The 14,584-nt window shown below is 36.7% G+C and overlaps 1 protein-coding gene across 1 annotated transcript in view; it reads right to left on the reverse strand.

Moving 5' to 3' along the window:
* Nucleotides 1-1,736: 1,736 nt before the first annotated feature.
* LOC121377854 overlaps nt 1,737-14,584 on the reverse strand; it is a 108,670-nt gene continuing 95,822 nt past the window's right edge. Inside the window, exons 20-26 of the mRNA XM_041505952.1 lie at nt 13,124-13,183; nt 12,108-12,249; nt 10,773-10,805; nt 9,600-9,690; nt 6,803-6,946; nt 5,546-5,708; nt 1,737-4,878 (exon numbers count right to left, since the gene is read on the reverse strand). Coding sequence (XP_041361886.1) covers nt 4,831-4,878; nt 5,546-5,708; nt 6,803-6,946; nt 9,600-9,690; nt 10,773-10,805; nt 12,108-12,249; nt 13,124-13,183 — 681 coding nt within the window. The 3' untranslated portion in view covers nt 1,737-4,830. The remainder of the gene's footprint in view (nt 4,879-5,545; nt 5,709-6,802; nt 6,947-9,599; nt 9,691-10,772; nt 10,806-12,107; nt 12,250-13,123; nt 13,184-14,584) is intronic.

A 14,584-nucleotide genomic window follows, 5' to 3' on the forward strand; every position in this document is an offset into this window, starting at 1 on the left:
ACTACTTACCGGAAGTAGTTTTGGTACAAAGTGCTCCCACTGGCCGAAGCTACTGGGAATTTCTCTACTACCTCGGTCGGTAGAGCGGTAGACTCATTTTGAGGGTCTCTGGTTTGAATCCTCTCAGTGGAGGTTTTTTTTAATGTTATATACAAATTAAAGGGATTGTCCCGAATTTACTTCCATTGTAAGATATTTCCGACCAAACTTATAATAATAAATATATTTTCAAGTTCCGAATGTTAGGGTTAGCATATGTCGGATATGTGTGGTATTCTATATTTACATAGTCTCGTATAGTTCAGTTATTAATCGCAGGGAGTACCCTTAGAGGTAGTACTGAACCAAACAACTTCCGGCTGAGTCAAAGTTTGAGGTGCACCTAACTTTTGATGGAGCAGTTAATACTACAACTTACAAGACTGCCGTCATTGGTGATAAATATGACTGTTTGTTGTAATAATAATTAGTTTCATCTGGGGAAAATATGTATGCAGTTTTATTTTATCTAGTAGGCCTACCCCTGTATCAAGTAACTTTGTGCTTGAAACATGTATGGAGTACCTGTAAGGTTTCACTACACAGATGGCATCTGTCATTGAAATCCATGTTAAATTGCCCAACTTAAAACGAAGAATTTGATTGCCAATAGAACGGGTTCTCATTGGCACTAACAACATACACCATTGCGAACATACATTATATAAGCATTTATTTTCACTCCAAAATTGAGAACATTTCCGTCTGTTTTTTCCTATATGGCCGCATCTGGCTGTAGTACCGGTCCGAACAGGTGGTTCATTGACCGATTCACTCCGGCTGTCACTTGCGCTGTACACCCATGTCCCAAAAGGTCGAAGCACAACATTACAAAATAACATGGGTAAAATACAGTCAGAAAGGCTTACCATTAAACATACATATTGTTTTAATTCTTCACCATTTCCTAGAAGTGAATATGTGAACCATAACATGTGTCACAATTAGGAACTAGAGTGGACTGTAATGAATGAACTCTCACCCGGAAGTGATCTTTGTAGTGAGACCTAAGAAAAAAACAAGGCGCTTTAATTTTGTGCAGAACTAGGGTAGTCATAGACGCTACCCGTTATCTCTAAAAAGAGCATCTTGACCCCCAATTTTTTTCTGATTCACTTTAAGGGTGAGGGGTCGTAGTACTTATATCCGTGGTGTATATGTCGATTGATACGCTGCAAGTAGGAGTTTTAGCCACAAGTGTTACTATTATCGTCATGGGCGGATCCAGGAAATATTTTTAGGGGGGGACCAAAAAAGAAGGGCACATTGACTCGTCAAAAGGGCACCTTACTACAAGTTTTGATATTTACAATTAATATGAATTCCTACAGTTCTACGTCATAATATACTAGCAATAATGAAGTAAATTGGCGTCACTCGCGTTAGAACCTCAATGGGGCCCCATTGAGACTCAATAACACAGACACATATCTGCAAGCTTGCGCATGTACACGAAAATCTTGATTTCATTTATCTACAATATAATTATTGTTTACTTAAAAAAAAAAAAATTCTACAAACAAAAAGGGCACTTGGACATTTTGAGGGCACTTGAACAATTTTTTGGGGGGACGCGTCCCCCTGGTCCCCCCCTTGGATCCGCCCATGATCGTCCATGGGATTTGATTTGGTGGAATACATCTTGGACTATCTTCTAACGCTGATGGTTTTGAAGAAACAATTGACAACAGAGCAGATAAATGCAATAATTTATTAGCATATCACAGATTGCAGGACATTTTGGTAAATAAATATCAAAGTAATAAACAGTAAACAATAAACTTTTACAAGCAACTGAATCCAATATGACGATATATGAAAGCTATGATGTATGGTTGCTAGCACAAATTGATTATTCACGTAGCTATTATGACGTCACGTTGCTATTTTAATAAAAATCATCCATTCACAAAACAAAAGCAATATGTGACGTCACTTCTGTTTACTGTCTTAAAACATTAATTCAGGTTTAATGAACTTATTTTGGCTACAGTGTGTATTTTGTATCAACAGGCTTGCTACAACATATTAGTTTATTTTACATACAATTTATTGAACAAATTGTTCGAATAACCATACAATACTTGGGGTTTCTTTTTTTACAACTACCCCAAGATGTATTTTCACTGAGCCCGTATACAGGTTTTATATAAACTTATCTGTAAAGATTGTATTAGTTTGTTACACAAATATCACCTGATACAGGTCTATTTGTTAGTCGGGGAGGGGGGGGGGGGGGGGGTCTTTTTTTTTCTTTTTCTTTTTTTGGTCCAGTTTTTTTTTAAATTTTATTTAAACACTTGTGTGGATATTGTAAATGTTACATATCTAGGCCTACGTAATACATGAAAAACCCTGAGTTGGTACCATTTTTGATTTTGTGCAGAATGTTACAAACAGGCAAACAAGGTTGTGCATTAGAGGGCTCCTCCCCTAAAAACAATTTAAATGGCCCCTTTTAAAATGTTTGTTTACAATTTTATTTTTACGAATGCCAAACTTTTATTGGGGTGCCATCTTCAGAGGTTGGTCCATGTGCCCTTTTGCTCTAGATTCCCTCCTAAAAATATTTCCCGTGTCTGCCCTTGATAATGCCTGCCCATGCTCTAACAGTTTCTACTGAATACAACTGACAATCGCCAGCTGTGTTGATTCAACACACAATAAGTAGGTCTACATTATTATAGGATGTAAAAATCGCGTAATATTCGTTAACTCATTATCCTACATAGGGTATCCAAGAGTACTCTGACACGGGTCAAGTCTATTAAGACTCGAGTTTGTTCACAGGACTCAAGTACCGTGCAAGGAAGAACACTTTCATTTAATTATATTTTTAATGTCATTTTGCATAATATGCTTGCCGCCATTTACCTTATAAGACTATCAGACATGGAGGGAATACTAAAATGGAATGTGTGGAATGCAATACATCTATGTTCAGCGCTGGAATTAAGATGCATAATGCTATTTTACTTTATTCCTTAATCTCATCATCATTTAGTGTAAGTGTCGGGTTCATGGAGTTCATACTCGAGTTCATACTCGGGTTCATACTCGAGTTCATGGAGCATATATATTCTGCTTATACTAATATTATCAAAGGGTATATGCTGCCCTGCTTATGGCAAAGTGTACACATGCTGCTTAGTGCTAACCATTAACAAGTGGGCAGAGTGTTATCTCAATGGTAAATCATTCAACTGAAGTGCAGTGGGTCATGGGATCGATCCCTGAATGAGGCGACAGCAGAGTTCTCTTCACTTAGTGTATACCATGTGTTGAAATAACTGTATCTTAGACACTAAATGACAGCATCATAGATACTGTTGAGGTCAGAATACATATATATATATATATATATATATATATATACACATACATGTGTATATGTAGTCCATTAACAACCTTGAAAACGACAACGACCTTTCTAGCATGAGTTAATCACATGACCAGGGAAACAAAGAAAAAAATTAAATTCTTGATCTAATGTACCACTGGTTGAAACACTATTTATTGCCCAAAGTTTTTGTTTATGCTGTGGTGTTTTTTCTGTCTGATCCTTCACTTATTCATTCATTCAGTCATACATAACTGTATTCTAACATTCATTAATTTCAACATTTATGAAGCAAGCCCTTTTGGATGTAATTTTGAAGTGGGGAGGCCATACATGTATACGAGATGTTTGATATCGGGTATGAACTGTCACATGATGCTCCGAAGGTCTGGGAATATTCTCCCGTGGAAGATGTCCGAATCATGGATGCTGCAGGAGGTTTTAACTCAGAAAAACTAACACTCAGTTTTTCCAACTTAATTTCTTCATCATTTTGAATATGGCCAATCTGTCTTGTTGAATTGTCTTCTAACATTTGTTTTTCCAATGCTTTACACTCTTTTCAGGGTATACGAAAAACAAAACGTAATGAAATAGTGAACTATGATTCGATTCTCAAAGGCAGAGGTAAATAGCAGAGCAACTTGCAAAGTTGTTCATTTTGGTTTTTGGCTAACTTCTGTTACACTTTATTTTTGTCACACCATCCACAAACTTTAAAGATAATCAGTGAAACAGACTGGAAACCATCTAGCTGACCACCCATGTCTAGTTGACTTTATTGTTGGTTAGTGTACTGTATGTATACAGTCAGTGAAACAGACTGGAAATCATCTAGCTGACCACCCATGTCTAGTTGACTTTATTGTTGGTTTGTGAACTGTATGTATACAGTCGGTGAAACAGACTGGAAACCATCTAGCTGGCCACCCATGTCCAGTTGACTTTATGGTTGGTTTGTGTACTGTATGTATACAGTTGGTGAAACAGACCAGAAACCATCTAGCTGACCACCCATGTCTGGTTGACTTTATTGTTGGTTTGAGTACTGTATTACAGCTAGCTGAATAACTTTTTTAGCACTCTGTTAGATATTCTCTGTTCTAATGAAATAAGCACTTTCTCTATGATATGCTCATTACACAGAGCAATATTTTATGTGAATGATAGTTGAGTTTTTATACCAGTTACGCACCTTCCAGATTACACATAATATGACAACTTATCATCAAATGTATATCATTATGTTTTCAGATTTTAACTGATCGTGCATTATGTAATTTCAAATCACAGAATGATCTGTAACCTATGTATGAAAACAGTTTGATCAGATTTGGTTTTTCAAGTTTTACTTTGCTGGTGCACAAAGTCGTACATTATACTTTCATATTTCTGGTAGATTCATGTTTGTTTCTGCTTCCTGAGTTATTTTCTGTTAACTGATCTGATGATTAATCCCAGGGACCTTGACCTATCCCCTGGATCCGTATTCCTTTCATCTGAAATGATAACAAGACACGTCATTCAACAATGTTGGAATATATGCCTCTATACTTACAAACAAATAAGGTATATAATCAATACTAATTTAAAATCAGATTAATTTTTTTTTTCTTCTAGTTTTAGTTATTATTATACATACAAAAGTTAAGACACTGACACAATGGTAATATCATAACCATTACAGTCGCATGCAGTAAAATAAAATTACATGAATAGTTACCTCCCTTTACCTATGATTCCACTAAGGGGAGATAACCTACATGTGTATAGATACAACATGTATTGTATGGTTTTGTTAGCTGGTAATTATAAAAAAAAGAGGAAATATACTAGTTTCAATGACAGCATCTACACTGGATGCATGCGATGTGTGTGTCTGCAAAACACAGCCTGAATGAAATAATGATACATTATGGTGTATATGGCCAAAATGCAAGCCACAGACATAGAACAGTTGGACTGTAAACACACGCCGCATCCAGTCTGTATGAACCTCTACGCCAATAGCCACCACCACTGCCACTTATACCATCATCATCAGCATCACCAATGCCATCACTATCATCATCATCTTCTTTATCAGCATCACCACCATAATCATCACCATAACCACCACTACAGCTCACCCGGTAAATACCACAGCACTGACCCTTAATAACTTACTATGGTTGGTTGCTGGTGACCTATTCTCTGTCTCTCTACAACCTTATGACTGGCAACATGATCTGAAATGGGCGACCGGTTGCCAGGGACGATAGTCGATGATATAAGAGGTGGAGTTGATGATTTGATTCTTCGAGAGACGGACTTTAACACTGGCCCCGTTCTGAAAAACAAAGACATTTATATAGTAGATATATTACAACACTAGTTTTTTTTATGGAAATATATCTATATTAAATGGCTATTATGGTAGAAAAAAATGGCAAAAAAGTTCAAAGGCACAACAAATTTAAGAATACACCAACCAAAAACAGAAGTAAGTTTTATTTATGAAACATTTAATATTAAAGATCTTTTTTAGGATATTTTTGTCAAATTATTACTTTTTGTTATATTTTTAAACTTATTTATCTCTTTTGTCCTACTTAACAATTTTATAACTTTAAAAAAAACCTAACACCACCCCCCCCCCCCCACCCCCACCCCACCCCACCCCCGGTAGTGGACTAATAACCGGCCTCAGTGGTGTCGTGGTTAAGCTATTGGACATAAGCTGATAGGTACAGGGTTGGCTACCCAGTACCAGCTCACACCCAGAGTTAGTTTTAACGACTCAATGGGTAGGTGTAAGACCACTACACTCTCTTCTCTGTCACTAACCACTAAAAATTAACAACTAACCCACTGTCCTGGACAGACAGCTCAAATAGCTGAGGTGTGTGTGCCCAGGACAGCGTGCTTGAACCTTAACTGGATATAAGCACGAAAATAAGTTGAAACGGAAATGGACTAATAATTTCTTTTTGAAAGCTTATCTCTATGCATTCATAGGTAAAGGGGCGAGACGTAGCCCAGTGGTAAAGCGCTCACTTGATGAGCAGTCAGTTTGGGATCAATCCCCGTCGGTGGGTTCATTAGGCTATTTCGCGCTCTAGCCAGTGCACCACGACTGGCATATTAAAGGCTGTGGTATGTGCTATCCTGTCTATAGGATGGTGCATATAAAAGATTCCTTGCTGCTAATCATAAAGAGTAGTGGTGACAGCAGGTTTCCTCTCTCATTATCTGTGTGGTCCTTAACCATATGTCTGACGCCATATAACCATAAATAAAATGTGTTGAGTGCATCATTAAATAAAACATTTCCTTCCTTTATAGGTAAAAGTCACACTTTCCTGGAAACAAGCCTACTTTAGGCTCCAGTGGCCTCAATAAAAAACCTATAACTTTACGCATACATTGTATATAATGTTTTACCTCAGCTTTCGGCCGAGAGGTTGCAGTGGATTAGGAAACGCCAGTGACTGTGCCATGCTGTCGAAACTATATGGGTTTTTCCGAGAGCTAATAGGAAACATCGGATAGATGGAGGTTTCTGCTTCAGTATCGCTGTCCGAGGTGCTGGGTGCCAAATAAAACGTGCATCAGGTGAAACAAAACAAAATAACACGTGCAGAACAAACAAAACAGTGAATATGGTTATCAAAATGTGCAGGTAAAAAAACAAAAAACAACAACAAAACAACCAAAGACAGTTAAACCTGTGTAAAATCATCACTGTTTCTAACAACCACCGGTCCTAAGACATGTTTCATATCCAAATTATATGGATACAAATAACATATTAATGTGCCCCTGTTATCAAATGGGTCAAGCATCTCCCCCCTGTGCCCCATAATTCGTATATCTGCAGGAAAGATGTTTTGGCTGCTATTTTGTATGGGTAGCCTATGGGCTGGCCGGGAGTGGGTTCCTTAATACGGAGACAACATTTGGCTGCTATTTTGTATGGGTAGCCTATGGGCTGGCCGGGAGGGGGTTCCTTAATACGGAGACAACATTTGGCTGAGGAGTCATTAAACAAACATTCTTTTCCTTGTTTTAACTGTGAGTAAATAAAACATATCCAGTATCTTTTTAACAAACATGGTCAATATAGTGAGAGGCATAAATAACGCAATGAGTATTGCACTGAATATTTTCTTATAGAAAAGTCAAACCATATATATGAAATGACAAATGACATATTCGTAAATTTTGTTCAAATCAGAAAACAGTTGAATAAAACGTTTTTTCAGTAAAGAGCAAAACTTTGGTGTTTATTGCAACAACACAACATTGCATATGAAAATCATTTTGTATGTGCATTGCCTGCTCTGTATCCCTATAAAAACAAAACAAAATTGTTGTTTTCGATCTTTTTTTAATACTGCACGGTAAGTAATGTTAAAAAATTGTTGTTTTATTGCCAAAAAACCAAGCTGTGTTTTTTGTTTAAAACCACATTTTATTTTTTTAAATTCCCAATTTGAACAATATCTTCTTTCAGTTACAGTTGGTACCAATATGTTATTTATCTACATGCCTAATATAGATGACATAATATTTCTATAAGAAAATATCAGCGAAATACCCATTGCATTATTTATGCCTCTCAGTATATGATTGTAGTAGTGTTGGTATAAAGTGCTCCTACTGGCAGTAACTAGTTTCTAAGGGCCCTATGGGCAAGCTAGGGAGACAACACAGCATCATAGAGGTCTAATTAACAAGCTACTCTCGATTCACTAATGTCAAAACCTATATTAGCTCTGCCATTTTCCTTTTGACCGACCATTCAAAATTGCGCCCAAATTACTCAATCAAAATTGCGCATCTCTTCTCTTTGGCATATAACTGCTCCATTCAAAATTCCATAGCACCACCACCACCCTCCCCCGCCTGCTACCGACCTTGGTCGGGCTGCTGGTGCTCCCTTGCACCTGCCAGTGCAGGCGGTCCCTCCTCTCCCCCACCCCCACCGTTCCTGTCCTGGACGGAGGAGCCGGCTCTTGTGTCCATGACAGGCGTGCGCTACAACAGCTTGTTCTGAATGTGCATGTAAAACCCTATGACCTGACCTGACCAGTAACTATTGGGAAATTGGGAATTTCCCTATTAGCTCATTTGGTAGAGCGCTGGACTCGGGTACTGAGAGTCTGTGTTCAAGACCCCTTAGTTGACATTGATTTTTATCTGTTACATGATAATGAAGTTTATTTAAGATAAAATACTCAAATAAAATAATCACTTTTTCAGCTGTCTTTTTCAGGATGAGAAAAAAACACAAAAAACTATCATATGCAGTTATATGGGATAGAAAACGTACACCCTTGGTGGTTAAAATTACCACCACCGTGGGTATAATTTCCCTATCATGGCCGAATGTGGTGGATTCTTACAGGAGAAACATTTTTGAAGTGCCCTTTATAGTCAGGTGGTTGTTATACAAGGTGTTACTTGTCTCCAGTCTTGTCTATAAATCATTAATCCAATGCAGAGTGTACATAAAAATAAAAGTGCTAGTGATCGTAATAAAACCGTGAGTGATCTTATAACACACAAATGAATTCCATGCAAATATTTACTTCCCGGCAGCATATCTCACCCAGAGCACGTTTTAATATCTCAATAGATGTGTGTAAGGCCACTACGCTGACTTCTCTCTCACTAACCACTAACCCTCTGTCCTGGACAGACAGCCCAGACAGCTGAGGTGTGTGCCAAGGACAGCATGCTTGAATTGTAACCAAATATAAGCATGAAAAATAGATTTAATTTTTTTTTTAAAGGAATGGGTGGGGTTTTTTTATGAAACATTATGGGTGCTAAACTGTCAAGTGGGATAGTGGGATAGGCATGAGTTCGACCCGTAACCCCCTTTCAGTGGTTAGGGTAGTTTTAGGTATAGGGTTAGGGTTAGGGTAGTTTTAGGTATAGGGTTTGGGTTAGGGTAGTTTTAGGTATAGGGTTAGGGTAGTTTTAGGTATAGGGTTAGGGTAGTTTTAGGTATAGGGTTAGGGTAGTTTTAGGTATAGGGTTAGGGTTAGGGTAGTTTTAGGGTTAGGGTTAGGGTAGTTTTAGGTATAGGGTTAGGGTTAGGGTAGTTTTAGGTATAGGGTTAGGGTTAGTCTTTAGAGCCTTTCAGTGGGATAACTATACTAATTGCGAAATTATCTTCCTGAACAAATAAATACCAAACGTAGGCACGAATTCATCTATATTTAGCATTTACCTGATTTCTCGTTTGAAAGTCTGTGATTGGTGGGAGGGGCAGAGAAATCCGTTTGAACTGGGAACACTGGGGGATACCTCTTGGAAGTTGTCTGAAAAATAACACATCAGAGAATCTAAATACAGTATAAAGTTTTAAAATGGTTCCAACTGGAACTACCGTAATGTGAAATTAAATAAATTGACATTTCTTTAGTAAAACAGTAACATCTTCAAGAGAATAAATAAATATCTAAATATAGCAATTATGAGTTTGTCATACACATGGCTCGTTTGTAGAGTACTCGCCCAAGGCAAGTCTGAATATGGGGAACAGAATTGATCACACTCTGTAGACCCACTTAGTTATTTCCCATTCCAACCAGGTACTAACATATCACTTCTGTGTGCTCAGATGGACAAATACATTTAAGTATCCCATTTCTGTTCTACCTTTTATTACTATATATTAATAAATATTTATGTTAAACACTTTATGCCATTGGACATTATGTTATTATGTTTTATATATGATTATGAATATTGATTATTGCCCGATGTCCATCTTGTTTATGAGAGCATTTATATAGGCCCTGCCTGTCGTGCAATCCTTTCGACTTCTTTCTGATCAATAAAATATCTTAAAACAATTTAAGTACATATAGAATGGACAGACAAACCTACAACTATTGTTTCCGATAGTCTTTGTTAGTAGGTCATACCATACAAATGCTCCTGTAATTCAGGGGAAATAACTCCTTCGTTAGTGATTAAAGGGAAACAACTCCTTGGAGTTTAAATTAATGGGAAATAACTCCTTGGCTTGCAATTAATCAGAAATAATTCCACTGTTAGCAATTAAAGAAAAATATTTTCCACTTATATTTCCGTGCTTATATCCAATTAAGGTTCAAGCATGCTGTCCTGGGCACACACCTCAGCTATCTGGGTTGTCTGTCCAGGACAGTGGGTTAGTTGTTAGTTGTCTGAAATAAATGTTGTTTTACGTTTAAAGGGAAATAACTGGTTTTACAATTAAAGAAAAAACACACCTTGATTTGATAATTAAATAAAGCCACAAGAACACTAGAATTCACACTACTAGTGTAGCATTATAGTGTACTCTAGTTAAATTCAACGCCTGGCACTAGTTTCACACCACACAAACTGACAGTGTTACAGAACACACACTTACAAATTGACGCAACAGGTAATGTCAGCTTGTCGTCTGAAAAGTTAGCAGTTTGTATGTAAAATGCTTTATTCATTTATTTTAGTTTTTATTATTATTTTGTTTCAATCTTTTTATATATATATATATATATATCAAAATTTAATTCAAATTCAATTCATCCATCTATTCATCCATCTATTCATCCATCCATTTATCCATCCATCCACTCATCCATTCTTTTATTCATACTTTAATTTTTTTCTATTTGTTGTTATTTTATTTTAGTTCATTTTATTTCTATTTATATCATTTCCTGTCATAATTGCATTTTGTCAAAGTCTATAAAGTTGTGTGTGCAATCTTCGCAAATCTGAACAAACCAGTAAGTTATCTCTGCACAAAATAAAGTCAAAAGGACAATTTTGACAAGCATGTGAGTGCTACCAACACATCAGTGTATCAATGTAAATATGACTGTTTTGAACTACCCTAATTATTATGGTCACACATTTTAGTAAATAGTATAGCTGTTTTTAAAACCCATTGTCACACATTTTAGTGAACAGGATATTAAAAAAATGTGTTTGTTTAACAACACCACTGGAGCACGTTGATTTATTAATCATTGGCCATTGGATGTCAAACATTTGTTAATATGGACATTTTTCAATTAGTAGCAAGGGATATTTTATATACACCATCCCACAGACAGGATAGCACATACCACAGCCTTTGACTGATTGAAGACATATTTTACTGCATAAACAACAAAAGGAATGGGCACAGGTTTGCCAACTTACTAGGCCCTATTCTATATACATACAATATAATGGCGACAATTACTTAATTATAATATAACAGTAATATATACAGTGAACCGGACTCCCTCGGGACCAAGACAAATGTCTGGTTTTTAGAGGGATCCAGATTAGAGTGGTTAGGTTCAGTCCTGGTTTTAGAAAGGGACTCTGTAAAACGTCCGGTTTTGAGGGAATTCTAGTTTACTGAGGATCCGGTCTTAAGAGGTTTTACTATACATATAAAATTTGTATACAAATGTATTTTAATAACAATGAAATTGAGGAAAAAGATGGTATTATGTATAATAGGATTTTAAAAGAAACTAGAACACAAACAGAGAAATACATGTGCAGTCAAACCTTTGATATACCAGTCGTGGTGCACTGGCCGGAACGAGAAATAGCCCAATGTGCTCACTGACAGCAATCAATCCCAGACTGACCGCACATCAGTCAAGCACTTTACCACCAGGCTACGTCCTGCCCCTTTTTGTTATTGAATGTACATTGTTGACTTTGTGAATAAAATGAGAAAGATTATAAGAGTTAGTAGTACCAGCGTGCGTGTAGCTGGTGCGAATGTTGATTCCAACAAGAGCCTGCGATACATTGGATGTGCCCTCGTTGAGCGCCACCTGCAGGCGACGATTGAAGTCTTCCGTCGTTAGAGATCGCTGAACCTGGTTCTCCTGCAAAAACTGACAAAAGAGGGGAAAAGGGGAGGTAATTGGGTGGAAAATAAACATTAAAATGATGAAGAAATTTTTTTTTTTTTTTTTTAGGATTTGCTTCTTTTTTTTCTTTTCGTTTCTAAATTTTTCTTCTGTATTTACAGATAACAAGAACAACAGGGACTTCTGGCAGCCCTACACCTCACATCATCAGATCGAATTAGTAAGTATAGAAGAAAACATAATTTTCATGCAATACGTCAAAGCATAGTGTGAAAATGCACATAGCAGGATTCTGCCTGGAAATGTGCAATGGTTGAGATGCATATAGTGGGTAATTCAGTATGAAATTCATGAAGTATTTCATAAAATGTTATAAATATTATTTTAGTTTTAAATGGAATTTAAAGGTTACAACCAGACACATTTTTTTTTACCAAGTTGTAGTTAGTTACCAGGAGATGACATTATGCAGTGGCGGATCCAGAAAATTCATTATGGGGGAGCCCCAGTGACATGAGGTGGAATGCCAAAGGAACTTTGGGGGAGGTTTGGAGGGGGATCGTAAAATTAATATATAATAAAATTATAACTATCACAAAATTTAGGGGGGCCTCCTCCTAGATCCGCCTCTGTTATGTATGTTTTCATTTTAATAAAGGCTATTACAATTTTATTAAAATATATATATATTGAAAATCCTGCATTAAAGTAGCTTTTTTGGCTAGAAGTAAAAAAGACCAACATTTAACACCCTAGATCAATCATGAGCACTTTACCACTGGATGACTTTCAAAAATGTTACATGGATACAAACTGATATAAGGTTTGCTTATATCAGATACGTGCTATGGACGCTAACGCTAGCTGATTTATTAATGTAGAAGTAACATACACTCACATAAAAAGCAAGATCATGTTGTCTATCTTCTTCATGTTTCTTTTTTATCTCTGCCAGTCGCTGAAATTCGGACAAAAATAAAATAAATTTAAATTGATATATTACTTTCATTTTATCATCATCATCACCGGCCTCGGTGGCATCGTAGTAGGCCATCGGTCTACAGGCTGGTAGGTACTGAGTTCGGATCCCAGTCGAGGCATGGGATTTTTAATCCAGATACCGACTCCAAACCCTGAGTGAGTGCTCCGCAAGGCTCAATGGGTAGGTGTAAACCACTTGCACCGACCAGTGATCCATAACTGGTTCAACAAAGGCCATGGTTTGTGCTATCCTGACTGTGAGAAGCGCAAATAAAAGATCCCTTGCTGCTAATCGGAAGAGTAGCCCATGTAGTGGCGACAGCGGGTTTCCTCTCAAAATCTGTGTGGTCCCTAACCATATGTCTGACGCCATATAACCGTAAATAAAATGTGTTGAGTGCGTCATTAAATAAAACATTTTTTTATTATTATTTTTTTTTATCATCTCACTATCATCATTATCGTCATCATTATCATCATTGTAATTATCGTCATTTTCATCATCATCACCACTACCACTACCATCATCATCATTATTTACCATCATCATCATCATCGCCACTACCACTACCATCATCATTTACCATCATCATCATCATCATGAATATAATCATTATCATCATCATCATAGTCACTATCAACATCATCATCATTATCATCATCATCACCACCATTATCATGGGCACTATCAACATCATCATCATTACTATCATCATCATGGTCACTATCATCATCATCATCATCACTACCACTACCATCATCAGCATTATTTACCATCATCATCATCACTATTATATTATAATCATCATCAATATAATCATCATCATCATCATCATCACCACCACCACCACCATTATCATCATCATCATAGTCACTATCAACATCATCATCATTACTATCATCATCATGGTCACTATCATCATCATCATCACCATCATTATAATCATCATCAATATAATCATCATCATCATCATCACCACCACCACCATTATCATCATCATCATAGTCACTATCAACATCATCATCATTACTATCATCATCATGGTCACTATCATCATCATCATCACCATCATTATAATCATCATCAATATAATCATCATCATCATCATTATCATCATCATCACCATTATCACCATCATCATAGTCACTATCAACATCATCACTATCATTATGGTCACTACCATCATCATTATCATAATCATCATCATCACTAACATTATCATCATCATCACTGTTATCATCATCATCATCACCATTATCATCATCACTATCATCATCACTATCATCATCATCATCACTATCATCATCACCACCATTATCATCATCATTACTATCATCATCATCATTGTCACCATCCTCATCATCATTACTATAATCA

The sequence above is a fragment of the Gigantopelta aegis genome, chromosome 7 (assembly GCF_016097555.1).
Source record: "Gigantopelta aegis isolate Gae_Host chromosome 7, Gae_host_genome, whole genome shotgun sequence".
Lineage (NCBI taxonomy): Eukaryota > Metazoa > Mollusca > Gastropoda > Neomphalida > Peltospiridae > Gigantopelta > Gigantopelta aegis.